Raw genomic sequence first — 26,766 nt, 5'->3', positions numbered from 1 at the left:
AATAATAAAAATAAAATTAAAAAATAATTATAATATAATAATAATAATAATAAAAATAAAATTAAAAAATAATTATAATATAATAATAATAAAATTAAAAAATAATTATAATATAATAATAATAATAAAAATAACAATAAATAAAAATAAAAATTTTCGACGAAAACAAAAAAAGTGGCGATTGGGTGACGACTTGCAGACAATTTCGCTAATCGCCATATGTAATACAATTTTGTCGCCCTGTGTTTGCCCTATACTTATAAATTTTGTCACTCAGATAAGCTTTAACAAACTTATAAATAGCTACTTGCCCCAAACAAACATAAATGCATACATTTAAATAGTCAAATTCATAGGAATAGTTTTCGGAGAGTGGGAGTGATTCGTTAAAATATAAATCTTTACTGATTACTTTGATGTATAAATTTAACTAATTCTTCAAAAGAACTTGTTATAAGGTGATTGGTATAACTACATATATATAGACCTAAAAATAGCCAAGCGGAGGCCATAATATAAATTAAAAGGGGATGTCCACGTTGATGACGTACACGCAGTTGATAGGGCGTGGGAAGGGGGATGACATCCGTGACGACAACAATTCTTGATGACGTCACGAAGATTTTATCGATCAACACGGAATAACAGTTATAACTCCTTCCAATGCTGCAGAAATATTTATGCACCCAACACCCACTTAAGCCGATTTTGGGTACTGAAGCAGAAATTGTAAAAGAGCGATAAGTTTGAAGTGCGATTCTGATAGAATAACTGGGATAAAAGATATAGATATTGCTGTTTTTTTTTCCTTTCAAAAATGATTGTTTTTAGAAAATATATTAATTTGTTTTAATTTGTTTCATGCTAATACATCGAACTCGCTTATAACGAAAACGTCGAGACCAAAGGAATTCGCTCGATAAATCGGAGTTTTCTAATTATGTTTAACGATTGGTGAAATTTCGTTTTTTTATTTATCGTTAAGGAAAAACACTTATGACGCTAAATACGATATTACTTACTTTTAGATGGCCCACATATTGTGAAAGTTTGGCCGAAAAAAACTTATGCATTTACACATTTTGATAAAATGATTGCAATACTAAAAAACAAAGCCGTGATTGGGGTAATCAAAGCATTTATCCATGCAATTCTAAGATTTCATGCGGCCTCCCAAGTTCTGCCGATAGTATTTTACATTTTTTTAAATTTAATTTTAGTATTAGAAAAGAAAGCAGTAGTTTCTATAATTCAAAGGGGCCCACAAAATAATAATAATAAATAAATAAGAAGAAAAACATGTTTTGTGGGCACCGCAAAATGTTTTACTCAGGATTCCACAAAGTCAGACGATTCGACTAAAAATGAAGGACGGATGAGACACAATAACACGCAGATATTTGGTCAGATACTGACGCAACAGAAGCAGCAAGAAATAGAATCTATTTAAAATTATTGTAAAGACAAATATTATGGACTGAAAAACGCTAAAATTTTGGAAAAATAGGTAGCTGGGCAAGCTGCAATATAGAAAAACTTTCTGTATAGGCCGAGTTATCTCGCCCCTAGCGCACAGTGAATATTCATGGAAGACGAGTTATCTCGTCCATCGCGATGAGGGAGTAAAAAAATTTTAACAATTTAAACTAAAGGGAATTTTTTAAACGTTTTCTAAGAGAATAAGATTATAACTTTTACCTGTGAACTTCAAAAAACAATTTACCAAAAGTTAGAGGAAAACTAATTGTTAAAATCAAGTTGTGTTCGCAACAACAGAATTTTGTAAGGTCACAGAAGAGTGACTAATCTATTCGCTGATTGTCATTAAACTGACACTGCGTTTAATCATCGATTAGCTGTAACCTATTCCAAAGACATTCGCTTTGTTAAAATTAATAAACGTATAGTATTTAGTGGATAGTTGAAGTGGTCAATGTAACATTTTTACAAAAATAAGTTTTTTTTGTTAGTTTTGGAATATCAATCACCTATCATCAAATACTGAGTAATATTCTAGACTGCTTAAAGAAAAGAATCCAACAATTTGGAAGCAATTAAAACAACCTTTCCACAACTGAATTTTTTTTTTTTTTTTTTTTTTAAACTTTTTCTCGAAAGCGCAGATTTGTAACATACCCCCTTTTAATAATGACCGCTTCAATTCCTATCGGTATTTGCCCAAAATTAATAGAAAAATTGAGGCATGAACTTACACAACTTCTCTAAAAAAATAAATGAACCCATTAAAATTTTAGAATTTATCTAGTTCCGAAAAAAAGAGGTTAAAATAACAATCATATTTTATCTATATATATATATACAGGGTTATTCATAATTCCCTCCGGGGTTTCGAAGCGTTATAGTAAAAAAACCAAAACGAATATGGCAAAAAAGAACATATGAAATTATTCCGAAAGTATTCAAGTTTTAATTTAAGCAGTTGTCGGTAGATGGCAGTAACATGTACCACTGAAGCCAGTTGTAGTAAAGAAAAATGGCGTTTACAGGTGGAGGGAATTATGAATAACCCTGTGTGTGTGCGTATATATATATATATATATATATATATATATATATATATATATATATATATATATATATATATATATATATATATATATATAACGAAATGTATTAAAGAAATTTACTAACTCAGAACTACCGTAATTATACAAAATAAAAAACTCTTATATAATCTTAGTTTCATAAAGTTTTCGAAAGTTTGTAAGCTTATCTGCTATTTCATTAAATCTAAGATATTCCTGATAAAAACAAACTATTAAACAAATAATAATAATAACAAAACGAAAGAATAAAATCTTTTCTTCGTCTTAACTTTATCGAGTGGATCATACAAAGGATTGAAAGAAAGAAAGAAGGAAAAAAAAACTAATAAAAAGCATAAAAGAATTGCACGAGGTTACGACATAATCAAACCATTAATTAGCTGCTATGATTTCTCAAACCCTTGTCGACTTTTTGAGACCAATAAAATAAAATAGACAACATCTTTGGTCCAGAATATTATTTCTGGCATGGCGTAATTTGAAACTAGAGATAATATGAGGCCAAGGCAACAAGTTTTAAAAATGCCGTTAGCTTAACATCCTTGTATGACCCAGCATGATGTTTTTGAAAGTTGTTTGAAAACATCTCTTTAAGAGTACATAATCATTCTGAGAAAGAAAGTGCTGAAACACCAAAAAAAAAAAAAAGAATGAAAGCAAAGATAAAGAATAGCTACGATAATAAACATAGAGAATATTAAGTAAAAAACTTATCTTAATAATTATACGTGATTTAATTGTCAAACTTAATTTTAAAAAGCTAATCAGTTATGTTAAAAAAAATTTAAAAGTAAAATATTAAAAAAAATTTAATACGAGAAATTTCAAATTAATTTTGTTCATGACTTGTGTTGTTTTATTGCTCATTATTAGAAGCCTTACTAATCGTAATTATGAGGCCGTCACGTGATACATTTTTATGGATCAAGTTTTATGTTCAGGAAGTATTAGGTTCAAGTACCTGCTAATTATTATGAATTCCTTTCCGGCAAAAATTTTCATACAAACATGTAATGTTATTTTGTTTGATTTCCCTATAAAAAGGTGACGCTAGTGTTATCAGAAATCAATTTTGGCAACATCGTGGCGTTTTCAAAACTTCGATTATGCTATTTTTATATAGGGGAGAGTCGGGTAGCCCCGCCCATTCAAGGAGTATTGCTTACATTTCTGTATAATATTGAGTAATAATCAATCTTTTTGTATGTTTCTATTGTTTTATCATCTAATAAAATAATGCAAAAAGAATAAACCATAAAAAGAATAGTTTAACTTAAAATTATAGAAATTAAAAAAAAACATGTTTTTCAGCTCTTTTCAAAATGTGTCGGGTAGCCCCGCCCAGCTACAAAAATTATGTTTTTTGACTGTTTTTTCAGGTGTAAATGAAAATGACCAATGTATTGACAATAGATAAACCTCATTTATCATTTTTATCACAAAATTACTTTATTTATTACATATTTATATACTTTTAGTGAAATGCATATAGCATTTAGTGAAATGCATATAACATTCAAATTTGAAGCAATAAAATAATAATCTTTGCAACCGTACATTTATCGATGAAATAAAATTGGGTGGTGATATCCGACATTCATGTGAGCGGGGCTGCCCGACATCCAATTTTTTGGTAAATTTGTAATTACTCGAACAATTTTTCACATATAAACTTCTTTCTTTGTGCATATTAAACTTAAGACTACATACTTTAATGTTGTATGTATAGAAAAAATAATTTTTTTAGTATTAAAATGAAGTTTAATCGAAACATTCAACCAATTTTTCTTAATTTCATGACTACTGTATTCACCATATTTTCAAAACTATTGTTTACCATGTTACCAGCTGCATAAATACTTGAAACTTTGAAAATAATCTTTTTTTAATATAACAATTAATGTCCGATGGCCCATTGACTTGAAAAAATATTCTATACATATGAAATTGACAGTGGGCGGGGGTACCCGACACTCCCCTAATTGGTAAATATAATACGAAAAAGAGTGTGACATTAGTCGATTTTCGTTTGAAAAGGTGACATTAATATTAAAAGAAATGTATTCAATTTAGGGAGCATCAATTCAAAATTTTAAAAAAATTCGATTTTGTTATTTTTGTTTAATTTAAAACTCTACAAATATTTCTTCGAAACTCATAGCAACAAATAACAAATAGCGCATTTTGCATTGACAAGCATTTGGGTGACGCTGAATTAGTTTATAAAGATATTGAGCAAAATTATTATGTCAGTCATAAAAAATTAAAAACTTACTTTGTTTATCATCAAGAAAGACTAAATAAATAAAAACATGGTACTTACGCAGGAGGTTCTGGTTTTTCAATTTTCACAGTCACTAAACCAGTTTGAAGTTGGTTCTGGGATTGCAGATTTGGGAAAGGGCTGACAGACTTCACAATTCTAGAATTTAAAAAATATTTCCCCTTTAACCTAACATTCCTGTGTCCGAAAAAAAAATCACATTTAGACAGCTGCCAGTTCTCTCGAATTTTTAGGGGCATTTTCTTTTTATATTTAAAGTGGTAGTAAAAAGAGTTAGCAGTCCTTTCTTGATAACGGGACATTGCCTTTAAAATAAAAAGTGGTAACCAGTACTTGAAGAGACTAATTTAGATTCTCTTATATTAGCTTCAATATCTCTTAAAATAGACGCAGAAAATATTTTTTTCACGCGTACAAGGCGTTCCGTAAAAACTGCCATTCATATATGAGCAATTCTACAAATAAACGCCAATTAGGCGGCCAAAAAAAATTGGGGGGGGGCACGCTATTTCTACATGAATTTTCTTCCTTTTTACACACTAAAAAAGCAAGAAAAAATCGTGAACATGAAATTTTTTCGTTGTGACATACTTTAAATGACAAAATACCAATTTTAAATTTTTCCCGATTTTTTCAATTTACGAACTTTGATCATTTTTTTTTTATTTTCGTTTTTTATAGTCAAATACAATCTTATAGTATGAAATCTCTATAAATACATTTTAGAGAGACATTATAATAATATTATATTTATGTAAAAATCGTTTTATCTGAGTAAATGGCTCAGATTTATCAGATTTATTTAAAGTATGTCACAAAGAAAAAATTTCATGTTCACGTTTTTTTCTTACTCTTTTAGGGTGTAAAAAAGAAGAAAGTTCATGTAAAAATAGCATGCCCAACCAGAAAAAAAAATTTTTTTTTTGGCCGCCTAATGGGCGTTTATTTGTAGAATTGCTCATATATATATTTTTCGAATCAGGATATAAAAAAAAGAAGATAAGTCATACACATATTGGGTCACAAATTAATATTTAAACAAGAAAAACACACGCTTTCGAATTCTGACAAATCACAGTAGAGGAAGGCAGGTGTAACATACAATTAGACAGGTTTGGTTAATAGATGAAAGAAAGGAGTTGATTCGAAACACTTTCAAAGGTTCATTACAGCAATTAAACCTTTTTTTATGTGTTTTCCCCCCTTTCTCAACTGTGACGTCATATTTCAATGGCGTTTTCTTTTTCCTTCCTCGCTTAAATATTATTATGCAACACCCAATGTGTAGACTTTTTCCTTTTTGATAAGGATACTAGAATCATAGATTAAGGGCGATCTTTACTAAACACTCTGTATATATTCTTTGAGAATTAAATATCAGATTGTTTGTCCAAGGAAATCAAATAAGGAATAAATCGGAAGAACAGCGGATAGAATTTTTGGGGGGAAAGTTCGTCGTAGATCTTCAACAGTGGATTGGTAACGGTTGAAGATAATGATGCCCTTTTCGTTTTCATCAGTTGTAGTCATGCATAATTCCCTCAACAGATGGCAGTAATTTTGCTACCACTTTCATTTTTAAAAAAGCACTGTCCTGATTTATCAGGACAATTACGACCACAATAGTAAAATACGATTCTTGTTTTATTAAAGTTAATATAAAAAGATTTTGATTACCACTACATATATAAAATTTAAATAAATATATAGAAATTTTGCTAGTGTTAACGAAATAGTTTTTATCACAATTTTAATTCAATTGTTATTCACCTATCATTACCAATTATAACTTTAGGGAAGAATAAATGTTGGCAGCTATACATTTATTAAAACAAACTTTGAAATATTTCTAATACAAGCATAAATGGATTCTTTTTTGACTTGGCGATAAAAATACTCAGTGATGAAAAGCGCCAAATTGACGTAACACGCAAAAAAATTCTTAAATATTTTAGGTGCGTAACGTCATTTTGGCAAAACTAATCTCTGAAATTTTTTTATCGCCTGGTCAGAGAATAAGCCTGTTAATTTTTTCTCCTTATCAATATTTATTGTTTCGTAAAAACATATTATAAACGAATCAATAGTTGCAAATGCGAATTCAATGATTATCATCTAAACAAGTAAACGAACGAAATAATCACTTCGTATTGCAAAGAAATGATCCGTAACAGGTAAATTGTCATGAAAGTAACTTTATTAGATATAGCTGTATAATCACAAAAGTAATATAAGTCGTTTTAAATCAGTTCGAAATAACTTTTATTATTGTTCGAAATATATTTCTTTTTATTTCCAAAGTGACAGATAAGTTTATAGGTTAATTTATTTTTGATAAAAAAGCTTATTTTGTGTAAATTTTGCTGCGCAGTTTGTTAAACAAAAATTAAAAATAGTACTTTAAACTACTTAAGCCTTTCAGTTATAATTATAACAAAATAGCAATAATCCAACGCTTAGGAAATAAGCTTCAGCTCGTAAACAACGTAGCTGTAGATAGTTGGAATGCATATAAACGATAAAATTTTAAATTTTTGACTTTTAATCGAATTTTTGTTTCTAGAAAAACGTACTAGATTTACAATGTGACATAAAGGATCAATATATTTGTGAATTAGCCAATAATGTTTAATTTTGAGTTTATTTGTAATTATAATAAACATTAAATGTCTTTATAAGCAGAACATGCTGAAGTCGTAATTAGTTGTAAGCTTTATATATATCAGTATTTATTAGGTTGAATGGCTATTCTGTTAATTTGCTGGAATCTTACATTTATTTAAAAAAAAAATTATATTTCCTGGAAGAAAAAGATATTTTGACTAAAGTGATGGTAAAATAATATTAGTGGAAATAATTTATCGATTTGGTTTTTAGTTCAAAATATGGTGATGTAATTCATCAGATTCCGAATCTGGCTGCTTTTAATAATATGCTGCCAAATCTTTTGTTGCAAGTGTTAGTCGAAGCAAAAGAAATGAATAAAAAAGAAGCCACTGTTAATAATTTTAATCTATATGCGCCATCTTTCTGTCAAGATTTATCTGTGCTTTAAAACGCACTAAAAGTTTTTAATCATTTAAAAGTTATTTTTTTTAAAAATAGCCAATTTGGCAAGATTTTTCCTCCGAAATAAAAATCAATTAGCAATTTCAGATTTTTGACAATTTTTCTGAGCACAGATAAATTGTCAAAATTTGGCAATCAAATATTGAAAAAAATAAATCAAAAATGTTTTAATTTTTCCCAAAACTGAGGCTTTTCTTTGTAATGACATTTTATTTTGAGCCGGCTTCAGAATTAGCATTAAGAGCTATTACTGAATCATGGTTAATCATGGCTAATGATTAACAATGCTTCGGTTAATACTGGTTCTGTTGATCATTGTTTAAAGATTAGCCTTACAGTCATGAATATCTGTTACAAATTCAAAATCGTTATAAAAATAGCATATTTTACAGTCAAATGAATAACGTAGTGCGGTCTAGCTTTGATAAACTACCTAAAAATGAAGACCCCATTTACTGCTTTCGAAAGCAACGGAGGTTAAGAGAAATAATAAAATTTCAATACTTACTAACTATTCTTCAGAAATTAAATGAGTAACAAGTGTTTTTCTCAAAAGTAACAATTTTAAGGTATATTATCCCTTAACAGATATGTACTTACTTAAATCAATCTAGAAACAGCCGCAAAATACGGCAATACTTTGTTGCTCCGGACTTTTAAAAAAAATAATAAAATATTGGAATACTCTAACAGATATATTTATTTTAAAAATAAACAAATGCCTATTTTTCTTTAATAAAACTTCAGCTTTTAAAATCAGTGTTTAAACGTAATAATTTTTAAAACATGTAATATACAGAAATGTTGCAGTATTGTCTACTTAGAAATAATATAGTACATTTTCTGGAATGAACCGCAATAAAAACAGTTGCTCCGGTATGTCATGAGGATTAATGTATTGGAATATACTATATTCTAAGCGGACTATTTTCTTCTCAATAAAACCAAATAAGAAAAAAAAGGAGTGTCAAAAAATAATATTTTTAGAGTATATTATCTGTTTAGAAACAAAATAGCACTAGCAATAAAAAGTTTCTTCGGTCTTTTTCTAGAGTAAATACATCCTACGTCACAACGTACGTCAAAACGCAACGACGTATGTTTAAACGTATATATTTGTAGAATCCTTGTTAAGAATGGGATCTATAATTAATATTTTACTTCATACGAACGTGTATAAATTATTTCATTCAAATAAACAGGAAAAAAAATTCAGAAATAAAAATGCAAATACAATGACACGTAAATTAATTGTAAGGGAGGCAAAAACATAAAGAAATCCAAAAGGGGGGAAAAAAACAATAAATGCAAGAATATGTCAGCTGTATCTGATGGAAAAAAAATATGAATAGTATAGAAGAGTCCTGAAACTTCTACTCAAAATTGCAAATTTCAAATTGGGAAATCCGAGAGGTAGTGATAAAATATACGAGCTTGAAAAGTGCGTCATCTAATCTTAACAATGAAATGATAGAAAAAAATAGCGTTTCAGAGCTACTCAATTTTCAGAAATACAATGGTAATAATTTAAAAAATAAATAATAAATAAAATAAAGAAAAATATACTTACGGTGATGGTTGGCAAATATATGATGATTTTTGCTCTTGGGGAATATTGGAAGGATTGGCTGCAAAATAAAAATAATTTTATTAATTCCAATTTAGAGCAAAAGGAAAAATAGATTTTGTTACTTTAAAAAGATTTTAAAAATAAAAAATACACCTACGATTAGAAATATACTCAGCGCTTTTGTTTAATAATAATAATAAAAAATTATTTCTTTATTGCAAATTGTATAATCATATAATAAATTATAGGTATAGCAATTTATTAACTTATAGGTATAGTAATTTACCCGGTAGCAGAAATTAAGGAACGAATTTGCAGCACTACATTTATAAATCCATGTGCTATTCAACGCTGTCAAAGATTATTGTAAAATTTCAGCTTAATCTAAAATACGAGTAGCTAAATTTGCAAATATAAGGTCCTTATACATGAAAGCTTCATTATGTTCTTATTTAAGTTGACTTTTGTACAATGTTATTAAAAAAAATGGAATAAATCCTTTTACAGTTTTGAGTCTATAATCAAGTAACAGAAAGAAAAAAAAACTTTTTTTTTTTTTTTTTTTGCTCTTAGCGATGTTCTCTAAATTCAGCTTTTTAATTTTTATTTGAATCAAGTAGAGATGTTTTAAAAAGGATTCTCAACAATTATTCTTTATTTGTTCGTTAGATTTTTTAAAATTAAAATAAAATAATCTGCAGCGCCAGCTGCCGTTTTGGAGGATTTTTGCTATTGGGGTAATTTAGTAATCATAGGTATAGTTACATAATTTAGCAATATAATAGGGTAATTAATATAGGTATAGCTATTCAATTACTTTATTTTTGAATAAATTTTATTTTGCAAAAGATTGTTTACATTAAAAAAAGTATAAAACTGTGAAAAAGAAATAATGGCGAAAAGAAAGTAATAAACTATTAAAATAAACATGTTTTAAAAATTCATTAAAAAAATTTCTGCATAGAATTGAAAATTCACGGGAAATAAACAAAATCGCATTTTATCAAATTACTTTTTACATTAAGTCCTAAAATCTTGCAAGATAAAATTTTAAATAAATAAAAGGATAATGGATAAAAGTGCTAAATAATAAATATATTATCATGAAAAGAAAAAAAAAAATTGTAAGTAATTCGTTTATACTTTTTGCTGAATATTTTTTTTCTTTACTCCAAAAGCCAATTTTTCTTTCAGTTTTCGAAAGAAATAGCCAATTTGAGCTGAGGGATTAGAAAGTTTATAGAAAGAAAGAATAGGATAATATTGTTTTTCAAAGTTAAACTAGCTAAAGCAAGGAAAAAAATTGAGAAAACCTCTTTCATTGGTACTGAAGAAAATAAGTGAAAAAGTAAAAATAAATAACAATAATAAAAAAACGAACAAGTTCAGGGAGTGGTGGGAAGTTGCAAGCAAAAATACAATATTAGTCATTCTGTTTCTTTTTTGTTTTTTTCTTTCTTTTTTTTCCCTATGTGTGTGTTCAAACATTGCGTAAACAACATTTTTCATTATTTCCAGACGCAGTAGAAGACTTTTCTAAGAACTTGGATTTTTGTTTAAACGAAAGTATAAAAGAAACAGTTCTTTACAGAAGTAAAATAAATTCATAAGATAAAAAAACGTCATAATAAAAACATTTTATTCCTGATATTATTTGAGAAATAAAAGCTGCAAAGAGTGCCACTTACCTTTTTCATCAGTTTTCACAACGATTAGTTCCTGAAATAAATATATAATTTTAGGCATTTTAGACTTTAAAATACATAAATGTTTAAAAAAAAATGAATAAATAAAGTAAGAAGAATAAGAATGCATAAAGAAACAATTACAAACATTTACGACAGGCGCATAATTAAATTTTTGACAAATAACTTAAGGTATATAACTTAGTTGATCAACATTATTTCTCGAAACTGTCTGTAATCACGAACTAAGTATGAATTTGATTTCTTTATGTTATTTTTTTTTTCTTTTTGAATACATTTTACATAAACAATAATTATTGATGATGCGCAAACTTATTAAATACCTCATGAATGAATTATTCAAATAATTCATCATGAATGAATTATTCAAATAACTCATTCGGAATCACAATCTAAGGGGTTGAAAGGGAACAAATTAAACATAGTTTTAATCAACTTTATTTTTTATAAATATACTAAAATTTGTCATTTACATGACTCGGCTTATTGCTATGTGGCAGGTTATTGGGAAAAAAAATTTTCAATACTTTTTAATCTACAAGATAATTTTAGCCTTTTTAAAAATAGTCTGTTAGTCTAATTAGATTATGCGCCAATTTAGGCTAAATATACGAAAAATTATTCAGGTCACACTGATTTTGTTTAGGCTTATCACTTATAACCTTTATAAGGCAATTTACAATCAGCTTCAACTCTAACCTGGGCTTATTGCAAATTATCCGGAATAAATTAGACTAATTGCGCTATGAATGATAAATTTTCTAACTAGCCTATTGGCATGTGGGGTTACCGTAGTAAGCTTAAAAAGTGTCCTGCTCAGCATTTGCAGAGTGCCGGATTTTTCAATGAGCCTACATATACTAGTTTAAATGAAATTGATAATCTCCACCTTAATGTTTTTTATGTTTAGAATTCAAAGAAGTATTGAGATATAAATTTTCATACAAAGATTTTTTCAATTAGTAATTAATATATTTTTTTAATTAATAACTTTGAACACGTCTTAAAAATAATTTAAAATTATTAATGAATCAAAAAAGGATATAATTTTTAAAAATTAATTTGCTCTCTTTGATTCTAGATGCATTAAAAACTCGAAGTAACAATGAAAATGTTAATAACATATGCTTTTATTTTTTCCTTTTTATACAAAGTCAGAATTTAAAATGACAAGAAATTATATTGCAATAAAAATGTTTGTTGATTTCAGATCAATTATTATTTTTTTTCAGTCAGATATTTACATGGAGCTCCTCATCTAAAAATAAAATTGTTTTCTGGCATATTCCTAAATTTTGAATCTAAAGATAAAATTGTTTTCTGGTATATTCCTAAATTTTGAATCTAAAGATAAACTTGTTTTCTGGTATATTCCTAAATTTTGAATCTAAAGATAAAATTGTTTTCTGGTATATTCCTAAATTTTGAATCTAAACATAAAATTGTTTTCTGGTATATTCCTAAATTTTGAATTTAAAAATAAAATTGTTTTCTGGTATATTCCTAAATTTTGAATCTAAAGATAAAATTGTTTTCTGGTATATTCCTAAATTTTGAATCTAAACATAAAATTGTTTTCTGGTATATTCCTAAATTTTGAATCTAAAAATAAAATTGTTTTCTGGTATATTCCTAAATTTTGAATCTAAAAATAAAATTGTTTTCTGGTATATTCCTAAATTTTTAAACTCCGAAAAGAATAAAAATTAATAATCCAATTTTAAATTTATATCTTTTAAAGTTGTTTGCTGCTCCACATAAAATATTATATTATTGCAATAACTTCGAATTTTCGAGATTTCATCCCCTAAACACTCGAGATCCCCGTTAAAAATTTTTAAATATTTTTTTTTCCTCCAATAAAACTAAATTTAAGGAGAAGTAAAAATTTTATTCTTAAAAAACTCAAAATATTTCAGTCTATTTTATAATCATTTTATTTATTTAGTAAAAATAACTTCTAAATAAATGTATTTTTTTATTGTTTAGTTTTAACGACAATTAACCTCACAGAGAAAATTATAAATGTTTGAAAAATTATTACAGAGACGAGTAAAATTAGGCATGCTTGCTGCGAGTTGTTAAGAAAACTACAAGATTACAACAGTATCAAAAATGTTTAACTTGCAAATTAGGATGAAATTGAAACTATGTTCTTTAATGCTTATAATTAACTTGCTTAATGCTTAATTGTAGTGGTAATTTAATTCATTTTAAATTTTTTTAAATTGATAAGTCAAATCAATGAATTGTTTAATTAATTGGAAGAAGAACCTAAAAGTATCATACAATGTTTAAAAGAGTAGCGGAGTAGTTAAGGTTAGTTAAGTTAAGGTTAAGCTGAGCTTGTTTAATTTTTGGAAGCACATAAAAATCTTCATTTCACGTTTATCAGGTCTTATTTGATTAAATTGTTCACATATAATGGCGTTCACAACTATTGTAAATAAAATTTATTGAACTAAAAAGTAAAACGATAAAGCATATTTTACTACCACTTTAAATATTCAATAATAATAAATCAATAAATAAATAAAAACTAAACCAGTAACGGAAGAAAGAAGCAAAATACGTTGGCAAGTATGGTTTTAGAGCCTTTTATTTCCATGTTGGTTAAAAATTCATGTTAAATATTTTTCCTAATTTCCTTGGCTAAAGTCTAAATTAAATAATTTCTGAAAATGAACTTTTGCTAAATTTAATATTAAAACTCTGGTGACTTTTTAATCAAAATATTTAAATTTGTAACAGAGCAACCAAATTAATTTTTAACCAATTTCATCCCCTTAAAATTAATAAAAAATAAATATAATAAAATAAAGACATTTAGAAAATCACACAATAACATTTGCACAATTTGTCTAAAATATTTTATATTTTAAAAATCTCGACATTTAAAAATAACTCATTTGAAAAGTATAAATCTTCAGATCAATTGAACATCAAAGCAGAATAGTTAACGTTAATGATCTGAATTTATTGAAAATAATCTATACATAATAATGTCAATGTTTTAAAATTAACGAAAATAGCTGAAGATCTAATGCAGGATATTTTATCGTCGACGAAATATTCTGCTTTGTGATACTCTGTTTTATTGCTATACTCTGGTTAAGTAAGTAAAAATGAAGTGGAGATAAATTGCCAAAAATTTAAGAAAATAATATTTTGAGTAAATTCTCAATCTAAAAAAAGAAAAATTTAAAAAACAAAAATTTTGTTTCATTTTATTATAATTTAAAATTTAGAAATATTATTTTATGTTGAAGTACTTGGAATTTTGAAATATTTTGCAATTGAAAAGACATCATCATGCAAAATGTTTCTTCATGCAAACATATTTTGCGTAAAAAAATATTAAATGTCATAAAATAATTAGCATTGGCACAAAATGGATAAAATAAACTCCAGAAATAAAAATCAAAGTGCAAAAACAAGAACACGAATTTTGATATAATCCTTGATCGTGTTATATTTTCTCTTTAAATTTCTAGATGGCGCCACTTCAAATAAAACACCTTTACATAAACAGCTGTTACAGGTTTCTTTTATTTCTAATCGCACCAGAAAGTTAATTTAGTATATGTATTTACAATTAAACAATAAATTAAGAAAAAGCAGAAACTTGATGTAAAAATAATTTTGATTCAAATTTTACTAATGTTAGTCAGATTGGATGGTAAATTTATAAATTTCATATTGATATATTTCATATAGGGACATATATGTTCCTAAAGAAATAAAGTGCTAAACTAAAAAGCAAAATAAGTAGTTACACTTTCTAAAAATAATTACTAAATAAATTAGAAAGTAAATTTAGTTTTGAAAATATGATTGCTTAATAATTATTTAATTTTTATAATTGCTTGATAATTATTTCGCCAATTACAAAAGATAAAATTTTGACAGCTTTGATATTTTCTTGAGTTTTTGAACTAAATTTTATCTAACCACTGTCGATTTATTTGTGAATTTCAGCTGTGTATTCTTGAAACAATTCAGGAACCGAAAAAATTCCTGAATCTATAACACGACCCAAAACTAGCCTATTAGCATCAACTTAAACTTATGTAGCTTGAAACTTAGGAAATACTTTAAAAATGTCCAGGGAAGAACATTATTTTTTTTTCATTCCTATAATATCCGCTACCATTATTATATCATAGGAATTAATATTAAATTCTGGCTATTATCTAAACTTAGACTGAAGTCAAGGTTGTCAGGAATATATAAGATATAAATGGGTGGAAATAAAAATAAAGAAAGTTAAAAAAGAAAAAAAAATAATGGATTAACTAAGCAATGCTTCATATTTCTTAACTTTTATTTATGGATCAGACATTTAATTCCAAATAAAACACTTCCTTTTTCTTTCTTCAATTTTCCATAATCTTAGAAAATCCTGGCAGGCTATGGATTTCAGTATAAATCGTTTGCCAAGCAAGTGTATTAACTAGCAAGTGCCCACGACCGAATTTTTTCCAAGAACGAAATAAAAGAATTTTCTGAGAACAAATAATCCTTTTTTCAGTTATCAATATTTTTAAAGCAATAGAAGTAGGGTAAAACGTAATAGAGAAACATCGAAGCAGCCAGATTCAAATTCCATTTAATGTATTTCAAACATAATTCCTAAATTACCTAAAAAAAAATTATAGTTTAAACTTTATCTTTTCTACTTGTTTAAAAAATACAATTGTGTTTGAATAAATCAATTATAAATTTTATTGCACAAATGTTCCTCAAACATTTCGTCAGGTAGTTTGATAATTATACAGGGTTCCACTGATTTGTCAAAATGTTAAACGTTCGAGATTAATATATGCCATGTTATGTCTAATTAAAAAAGACGCAGAAACGTGTTTTGACAAAGTTGTTGAAGTTTATTTTAAACAAGGTTTGACAAAAAATGATTTTTTAATGTAAATCAGTCACATTTTCCTGAGAAAAAAAATCTTAGTGCGATGTATATAAAATATTATATATATAAAATTATTGCTAAAACTTATTTAAACCGAAAGAAATTATGAAAAAAAGAATTCTTTTTTAAGGTTGAAAAAACTGACATACGTCTAAAACAAATAATTAAAACTAGAGCAAAAAAATATTTTTCACAAATATACTAAAAATAAACTGAAAGCTTTTGTTTCATAGAATAAAATTAAATGGAATAATTGACATGTTTCAAGCTTTCAGATCACGATCTTCCTCGTCAGAATGTGTGAAAATGTAGAACCAAGTTAGAAAAAAATATGCCATATTTTGTGAGTGAAATCCAAATCCGCCGAAGAGGGGGAAGGTTTATTTACTATACAAAAAAGTATGTTTTCACATCTGATTTCGTAACTTTAAATATCGTCTGCACAAATTAATAAACAGATTTAAGGATGGTCCTCTGAAAAACTTTGAGTACTCCTAGTACATGAAACTCTGATCACTAGATCAAAAGTTATTAAGGTGTTTCGTATTTTTTATTTTGCCCACTGTGCATAGCAATTGATTTAGACCTATGCTAGCTAAGCATAAATTCGGTGCATAAACAGATAGTAAGCTAGATTATTAACTAAAGCCCTCAAAACACTGCTTACATACAAGTGAGATATTAATTTTTACAAGAGTAATACTTCAAGTTTTTTTTATAACATACGCAATAGTTACAACCAAAAAACACCTTGCCATTATTTTTTCTTCTTCTCGAAATTCAATTCTTAATTTTTTTAATTCTAATAAGGATATTATTAGAAAATAAATGCGTGATTTTAGTTAGTATTTGGGGGACTTCCAAGAATCTGGAGAATGAAAGCCTTCATTTAAGATAATCATTAAGTTATTACCTTTTTGTAGTTACGCGTGCATAAATCTATAAGTGTACTTCTTCAAAGCTGATAACCAAAGCATAGCAAAAATAGTACTTTTCGGTTCATTTTCACAGCTGGGATTTAAAAGAATTTAAGTTTGTTTTCTATTCCAGAGAATCGTTAGATCAGAGAGAAAAAAAAAAGAAAACAGAAAATAAAAAGAAAAAAGTGGGAAAAGCGCCAACCACAGTTACAAGAACTACGAACTCTTGTTGAAATTGCATTCCTGATTGCTTTAATTTTACTTTGCCTTGAATTAAAACAAAGGCTCATCTAGTTGGCATTGTTACACTTAATAATGAGGTTAACAGCACATTAAAATTACATAATGTTTTGATATAATGAGCGATTTTTTTTTTAATTTTGCATTTAAAACGATCAAAAAGGGAGATATGGGCTTATCCAGACTTTTTACGGGGCTCATTTTTGAGAAAAATTTAAATATTTTTTGAAAATTTCTTAATTATGTCAAACGTAAAACATTCCATTTAAACACTCACCATACTTCATGCATAATTAACGTCTAGAATATTTATGTTTAGAGTTGTTTTTAAATACTTTTGCTGCTTCAAAAGTATTTAAAAACAAGTACAGTAATTTAATAAAATTCTAAAAAATAAACATACTTTTATAAAAGGTAGCTTCGGTTAATTTTTGCGAACATAATCTTGAAAGGGGATTGTTTTCATAAATTTGAATTTCATGACGAGGCCATTTTCACGAATTTGAATTATGTGAACGGACAGTAAAGCGGTCTCAATTACTTCTGAAAATTATTTTTTTTATTTTACACAAATGTGCTTCATTAAATGTTCCTTAAATTGAAATAGTAGGTTAAGTCTAAAGTTTCTATCACAATATTTAGCATCTTACAAATTAAAAGATAAGTTTCTGAACTTTAAAGTGCATCAAAGATGCAGTGCAGCGTAAGAAGATAACTACAACCAAGCACCTTTAAGGGCATTTAAAAAACGAAAATCGAAAATAAGCACCTTTAAGTACTTTTTAAAAACGCTACGCACCCCGAATAACCACTATAATTTGTTGATTGAATTTTAATCGGGCCCTCAGCATTTCAGAGTTCAGGTCAATTGTCCCTCACTCCCCCCTCCTTGAGTGCGGCCTTGACTACATCACATGTAAAATTATACGCATAATATTCCGAAATGGTCACATAAACTAAAAATGTCTTTAATTTTTCACTGAAATTCTAGTATTTCGAAATTTCACACAGAATTAACATGTGTACCCCCCGGTCTCGGTGAATTTACTTTTTTTTCTTCAGAAAGTAGTACATCTATGAGTTGGGATGAAAAATCATAAAAAAAGTAGTACATCTATGAATTGGGATGAAAAATCATAAAAAAAGTAGTACATCTATGAGTTGGGATGAAATCATAAAAAAAGTAGTACATCTATGAATTGGGATGAAATCATAAAAAAAGTAGTACATCTATGAGATTTCAGGAGTGATGTAAACAATATATATCTTGATTAAATCTGAAAGTTTCTAGGTTGAACAATTTAGTTCCAGCAGGCCTTCGAATCGTAGTAACCCGGTCTTACCCGACTTCCCTCTATAGATAAACATGTTTTTATGTAACCCCCTATTAAAATAACAAAGCAAAGTATTGCATAGTAAATAAATATCAAACGTCCTGTAAATTTAAACTGAATTTGAAAAAGAAATAACTGCAGTTTAAGTGTTTTGTATCTGATACATTTATGATTAGGTTAAGGAGTTTTTTATTTTACGCGTTACAATCATAGACTAAGGGAAATAATGCTAAATTTCACAACTTCCATCGCCAATTGACCCCAAAGTAAAATGACACACTCACGTGACTAGCTACGAAATCGCCCTTCTATCTCTGTAAATGTGGTCTAAAATATAAACAGCTGTTTATTTGAGTGCTCTTTGAATTTAAAACAGAATTTACGGCATTCATTGAAAATTTTATAGTTCTGTCTAGCTATCATTTTTCAAATGCATAAGTTTTACACAATTCAAATAAATAATATTTATTTATTATTTTTTAAAAAATAACGAAACTTTTTAAGTTAATTTATATTGATGTTCATAATTGTTGAATACATAAAAAAAAGGCATTTGGTATCGCATTTGATTGGCTGCTAAATTTATATTTTATTTAGAAAAACCTGAGTATTTTCAAATTCAAAAAGCCAATTCAGTCGTAGAATTATGAAAATTAAAAAGAAAAATATTTGCAGTTAATTCAGTCAAATGTTCCTTTAAAGAACAGGCTAATAGATGAAACGGACCGTGCCGGATGTAGTTTATTTACTAAAATTAATTCATTAAGTTAAAGCATAAGTTAGCTTGCAAGTGATCTGCAATCTGAAAGAATTTGAAAAACAGCAAAAGCCTATTGAATAGTGTTGGGCGAAATTTAGATTTCAATATGGCGATATATCAATATTTCAATATATATCACGATATTTTTTTGTTATATTGGTACATATTTTCCTCATCAAAATTAAATATATCAAAACACAAGATTATATCAAGGCTTCGTAGAAGGCTCAAGAAAAAATCAGAACATTTTTCAAGGAAATCAGGACACTTTTCAGAAAAGTATACATATATGATACTTTTAAAAAAGGCGAACGGTGAACTAAAAAGTGTAATTTGCTCTATTTGAGTGCAATACAAGCAAATTTTACCCCAGAAAAATAATAATAAAAATTATCATTTTTAAATTCAGAATTAGTTTGTTTAGAATATAAAGTTTCCAGTATAATGTTACCAATACCGAATAACACATAATTATAAATCTCAAATCAATCCATGTAAGATTTTATAGCAATTTTGCATTAAAAAATAAATAGTATCAATTTAGAAAATATTCTCTCATATCAATATTAAATTAAAAATTGTTCAAAACTTCTTTAATCAAATAATTTTAAACTAAGGTTTCCATAATCTCAAAACGTAACACAAAATATGCCGATGCTTTACAATCTTGTTATTAAAGTAATCTAGTGGAAAGTTCCTCTATTAACCATTTAAAATTATATAAGATTACTATATTGTTTATTGGAATAAATCCTTTTTAACATCGGATGAAAGGAAAAAATAAATTATAGTGAATCTACAAAACTTCACTCTACAATATTTGTTACTGTACGACCCCTGAATTAATCACCTAAAAATTTGATAATGTTGATTTCTTAAATAAGTATCGTTTTTATAAAATGACTGCTTTGAAAGTTAGAAACAATAATGAATCCTGCAGGTAAAATTATATCCCAGAACTATGTTTGTATATACTCACAATTAGTGAACGGTCCCTGAGTGTATCAAATTTCTGCAATTTTTATAAGCATTATAGATAAAAAAAGAAAGATGTTTGATCGAAATTGGGGCAATTATGGACGAAATATTTTTTATACGAAATATAAGAACTACTATGAAACCCTGAATGCCGCATTCGATAGATCTAATAATTTAACCTTTTACTGACGGCTGGGAGATAATTGGATCAGAATAACTTCATATGCTAAGTGAGCAAAAGGTTAAATTCCCTCTTAATAGCCAGTGTCCAGTAGACTCCAATAAATTAGTAGCTTATTTTTCCTCAAACCTAATGAGTCGGTGACCGATATCGATAGGTCCTTTTCATTTAATAGCCACTTTTCATTTAATAAACATTTATTTTTTGCTGGATTAAATTGATATTTTTAAATGCAAATTTAATATTAGAAATAAACTACGGCTATAAAAAGTTAATTCAACAATAAAAATAATATAAATATATGACGAAATTTAGTTAAACATACTGGCTTTAAAGATTTTTATTTAAAAAATATTTTGCGAGGCAAAATACATTTAATGTATACATTAACTTTTAAATATGTGAATTGTTAAAGAACTCTTCTTCCACGTGAATCTTTCCATCACAAATAGATGGATTCTGAAGAATTAAAATTTTGAATGGAGACATTAGACATATTAACAACTTTGAAATGTGTGAATTGTTAAAGAACTCTTCTTCTACGTGAATCTTTCCATCACAAATTGATGGATTCTGAAGAATTAAAATTTTGAATGGAGACATTAGACATATTAACAACATTGAAATATGTGAATTGTTAAAGAACTCTTCTTCTACGTGAATCTTTCCATCACAAATTGATGGATTCTGAAGGAACAAAATTTTGAATTTAGACATTGGACATTTTAACAACTTTGAAATATGTGAATTGTTAAAGAACTCTTCTTCTACGTGAATCTTTCCATCACAAATTGATGGATTCTGAAGGAACAAAATTTTGAATGGAGACGTAGGACATTTTAATGAAAATTCTGTTTTCCCTAGTCCTTCTGTGTGGAGGTACTTTTATCATTAAATGATTTTCAATAAATAAAGACACGATCTAAAAGAGTGACCGGTTGTTCATTTAAAAGTCGCCACCTTTTTTTGTACACTAGCCACGTGGCGAGAGCGTATTTTCAGATCTAGTATTCGATAACTATAGTCATCAATAAAATTCGCGACACTACTGCATTTGATATTAATAGTTATACATAATGATCACGATATTTATCGTTGATGATAATGATCGTGATGTTAATGTAAAAAATGGTGGTTACGATAATATCATCAGAATTATTTTTAAAAAATTTCGATACGTTATATTTAACAATATGTATCCCAGCTCTAATTCTGAAATAAATACATTAATAACTTTTTAGAACTGCTTTATCGTTTTTTTTTAACGGTAACTACTTATTGGCGTATCTTGGGAATTAATACAGCTATTAATCGAATCTCAAAGTCATCGATTATAGCCAATATTTACAATTAATATAAGTTTGACTTACCTCTTTCGGCTCGGGTGGAAATGCAAATCCAGTCTCCTCAGTTCTTGGAGTCTGGATTGCAGTTAAAGGGGCAGGAACGGGTTTTGTCATTTCCTGCAAAATAAGAAAAATAAATTAATACGACACCAAGATATTAAGCTATTTCAATTAAATATAGATTTTAAACGAATTTTATTTTTATTGTAATAAAAAGTTGATGACACGGATATATTTATAGCAGTTTCTGCTTCGTATAAGAGCCCAATTCTAAATACTAAAAAGAACCAGTATCTAGGAATATATTGATTAGCAAAACATATGTGGTATATATCCATTTAGATTTAACATGAAGTTAGCATTAGAAGAAAAAAAAATTTTAAAGTAAATTTCATAGTTCAGAGAAAAGCTGCATATTTTAATGACGTATATTATTTTTATTTTAAAAAAAATTGTTTACCTTGCACCTTATATTTAAATCTTTAAATTACAAACTATTAGAATAGCAGTTCAAAAACTTTTTCAAGAAAAGATGAATTACTTGAAAATTTATCTCACGAAGTAGAGTAAAATATGGCTTAAATACACGAAAAGTATCGACAGGCGTTTAATGTAATGCAAACTGCAGTGTGCAGTCATACGAGTATTGTAAACAGGTTGACGATAAACAATCAAGGCAATAAAAATTTTCTGTGAAATTTATGCATTTTATTTATTAAACAAATTTGAGAAGACAAGTTTATTCCAAATAATCACAGATTAATATCGCATTTCACAAAATAATACAAAAAATTTTTTTTACAAAATTTGAAGGGTGAAAAATGAAACTTTTGAAAATATGAAACTAAAATTTTTACTAAAAAATGTAGAGAGCTTCCATCAATCGTGTATTGTCATAATTAGTTTACTTTATTCATGAAAAGACAAATTCCGATAATTTTAACGAATAAAATGTTTAAAGCGATTCTAAAACCTGTCACTTTAAGATCGATATCATGGTTTATAATTAGGGTTGCAAGTTTCTGCTAAAAAAATTTATATTTAACTTTTGAAATTTTAATATTTAATATTTTTACACAGAATTGTAAAAACTTTTCTTGTTAATGTACGCTGCAGTGCAATAGAAGAACAACGTAAGTTCTTCATGTTAGATTTCGAGATAAGTGGCTTAACTATTTTCTCTCCTCTGCTATAGTATTAGCAACGATAAAATAAAAGTTCAGAAATGTAATAAAAAAATTTAACTATATATTTTATATTAATTAATTAATTATTTGTTTTTGCAATATGTAGTTTATCATACAAAAAGGCCACATAGATACAAATCTCTTTCTTTTTTTTTTTTTTTTTTTGTTGCTTACGTTGATTTCTCCAATGCATGGCAATATGCCGTGCACCAAATATACGTTTGCCAGCATTTCTACACAAAGGATTTCAAAACTTTTATTTTGGTATATTTTCTGGTTAAGTCCATATTTTTTCCCCTTTTGCTTCATCTAAAAAAATCTTCCAAAGATAGAATAGAATTATCAAAAAGGGTAACAATATGTTTGCTAAAAATTGAATATATAAGTAAAATATGATGAATCGTTAGATGAGTGTTTTAAGTACTACACAGAGAAGGCTCCCACTTGGGTCTAGGTTTCATGATAAATTGTACTCTGGCTAAGCCAAAACCTTGACAAAATCCTTCATCAAAAGAATTGGCGACATGTTTAAAAAGCGGTTGTTTGAACAAAGTTGGACGATTTTGTAAATTTTCAGAATTTAATCGATTAATCATTGAATACATTTATACATATAACAGAATTGATCATTATACTTTATTTAGAAATCCATTTTATTGGAGAATAAAGTTGCATAATACTTCTAGGTATTGAAGCATGTTGAAAGTCAAATGACATTGTTATAGTGTACTTATTTTCTTACCATTTTTTTTTATTGGTTATTGTTACGATACCACGAACTAGCATTTTCCTTGTTTTCTCAGTGATCAGACAAGGAAATAACATTCGTTATTATTAAAAAGTTACATACAAACAAAATAAATGGTTAAGAATTTTTGGATGTTTTCCTTTTTGAAGATAGAATACACTTTTTGAAAAATCAGCTTTACTAACTCAACATTTTTCTGCATTTATAACAATTGTATTTCTAATATCTATTTAAGCGCAAGAAACACTTAATTGGTCAAAAACTTAATACTGGAATTAAAATATTTTTAACTGCTTAGTTGTAAGAAAGAAAAATAAATACTAAAATTAAGTTACAACGTGTTTTATTTGTTTATTTGTTTGTTTTAATGTGCTAGCAATCCAATAAAAAAATCTATTTTAAGAAAAATTTTATAAAAAGGAAAGATTATCGATATTGAATAATGTAATTACCAAATGGATGAAAATAAGTTACAAAATAAAATGATTTTATGCCTTTTTGATTTATCGATACGTATTTGATTACCTGGATAAAAACAAATGAGTCAAATAATGAAATGGTTACAAATAATAGTATTGTAAGCAAATCATTCCAAGGAAAAAACTTGCCTCTTGAAACATAAAAGTTCAATATTATCAAGCACTACTGCAAGTGATCTGGCAATAACAACCTCAGGGATGTTTCCCAGACCGTCGCCAATAGCCCATTGTGCAGCTCTAGTGCGACGTAAATTAATTACAACAACAACTGGCAATAATAACAGCACAACTACAAATATTCGCTCTCAAAAAATTAAACTTGTATCCGAGTTGCCTGAATGGATAAAGCAAAAAATATCGAAAATATAGACATTTTTTAAACATCTCCATACGGTGGTTTAAAAAGTATTATAAATCATGATACGCGGTAAATCATGAATACTATTTCTTACAATACAAATTTCTTGATTAAAAAAAGGCCAAGAAAAAAATATTTTTAAATATATTTTGTCATTTAATTAATTTAATTAAGTAATAGCAAAGCAACAAATTTCTAATCATATTAGGTGGAAATTTAAAATAACTAAGTCTTATTCTCAAAAATTCAAAATTTTTAGCAGATTTGTAAGACTGATTTAACCAAAACGAGAACCCAAAAAAACGTAAAATGTAATATTGATGCAACGAAATTTTAACTAAAGAAAAAACTAAGTTAATTCAAGCAACAAAGGCATAACTTCCGTTCAAGGTAAATTTGATCGGATCTACCCTACACAATGCAAATCACTTCTAAAATATATATTTTACTTTAAAACCTGAAGTCTTGTAAATCCTAGGTTTTACCACAAAAGCTTGGTAAAAGCCGAAATGGAATCACATTAAAGCATACTTCGAATTTTTACCAAGCCACTTCGGTAAAAGCTAGATTTTGCCGGCAAAAGCAAAGATTTACCAGATTTCGGGTTTTCACCATAACAAATGTAAAAGACTGAAGTCTGGTAAGTTCTAGGTTTTACCGCAAAAGCTTCATAAAAGGTCGAAATGGAATGATATTAAAGCTTTTGGTAAAAGCTAGATTTTTCCGGTAAAACTTATGATTTATCAGACTTCGAGGTTTTACAGTTATTACGGGATCGGATTTTACCGTAACAACTCCAAAAGCCCGAAGTCAGGTGAATCCTAGATTTTACCGCAAAGGATTGATAAAAAGCCGAAATGGAATAAAAAAGAATACTTCAAGTCACTTTGGGTTTTTACCGTAGCACATATAAAGAAAAGTATAAAAGCTTTATTCGGGTTTAATAAAGATCATTTACAGGAGTTGGCAGCGTATAGAAAGATAGGAAGTAAAAGCAAACAACCAATTATAATACTGTCTCTAACTCAAACAATAGCTAAGACAAGAATCGCCTCAATTTGGAGACAATTGTGCCCTCGAATCGGCATCTTGTCAGAGAGATAAAAATCATATCTTAAAAACTTGATAAAATTACTGCGATTTACTACATTTTTCAACACGTGCAGCCATATAAACAAACTTATAAATTAGATTTGAGGATAAAATCAGGTTCCCTAACATTCATAAGTTGCTTGAATGATTTATTTCAAAAATGGCCATTTAAAATTTCTAGAATTTCTTTATTAAATATAGCATTTGACTTCGCCATTTACGTTTTCAACGAAACTTAGAATATTGAATAATATATACACAGTTATAAAAAAAGAAAAGGGAAAAAACTTTAATCCGAAGAAGAGAAAAACAGTTGTCTTGTATTATGCTAAAGAGCATCGAGCCTGGAAAAGATCTGTAATGGGAGATGGCAGTTTGCAGAAAGAAGGAAGAAGTGGCATGCAACTAAGCCATAACACCGTTCACAAGCTCAAACAAGATACCGATCGATTTTATGGCTTTGTTACTTTATTTCCAGCAACGTAGGGCACGTATCTTATTTCTCCCCTCTTCAGTGCTGTTTTATGTTTTTTTCCTAAGTGAAAAAATATGTTTAAAAAATTTCAAAAGTATGAGATTACTTCCATCAGCTAACTTAAACATAAAGTTAATGCAAAATTATACTTTCTGTTACCAGCATTGAAAAACATAAATAAAGTAATCTCCATTAATATTTTTTCTTACCAATCTGTAAGATGCTTTTATCCCTTTTTTCAGTAGTTTTCTTACCGGGAGCTATCTTAGAAATTTTTAAGTCAACATGAGCCATGGTAAGAAGAGCATATTAATTTGAATAACAGCCATATTGATAAAACTGGTATTCATTGTTAGATTTGATAACTTGAGATGTTTAGATTTAAAAATCAGCTTATTCAATTTTCAGACATTTTATAAGGAGAAAACATTTCTTTTTCCAAAAATTTATATGCAAAACTTTTGAGTCCATGTTTTTAAAACTATGAATTCTTCTTCACATCCGAATATTTTATTTTTGGGCAATAAAAAGGAAAAAATTTATTTCATAGC

At 27.5% G+C, this 26,766-nt stretch overlaps 1 protein-coding gene across 5 annotated transcripts in view; it reads right to left on the bottom strand.

Moving 5' to 3' along the window:
- Positions 1 to 26,766, bottom strand: part of LOC107445938 (uncharacterized) — a 239,283-nt gene that overhangs the window by 62,175 nt on the left and 150,342 nt on the right. For 3 of the 5 annotated variants that reach the window (XM_087154690.1, XM_087154692.1, XM_087154691.1), the window contains 4 exons: positions 21,901 to 21,993; positions 11,179 to 11,209; positions 9,491 to 9,548; positions 4,891 to 4,989 (listed from right to left, as the gene is read on the bottom strand). In XM_087154690.1, coding sequence (XP_087010816.1) covers positions 4,891 to 4,989; positions 9,491 to 9,548; positions 11,179 to 11,209; positions 21,901 to 21,993 — 281 coding nt within the window. The remainder of the gene's footprint in view (positions 1 to 4,890; positions 4,990 to 9,490; positions 9,549 to 11,178; positions 11,210 to 21,900; positions 21,994 to 26,766) is intronic. The other 2 variants (XM_087154693.1, XM_087154694.1) reach the window with 1 other exon arrangement.

Source organism: Parasteatoda tepidariorum, chromosome 11, assembly GCF_982258835.1.
Source record: "Parasteatoda tepidariorum strain Cologne lab strain chromosome 11, Ptep-v5.0, whole genome shotgun sequence".
NCBI lineage: Eukaryota > Metazoa > Arthropoda > Arachnida > Araneae > Theridiidae > Parasteatoda > Parasteatoda tepidariorum.
Note: the sequence above shows the minus strand (reverse complement) of the source record. Positions and strands in the feature narration are given on the sequence as shown.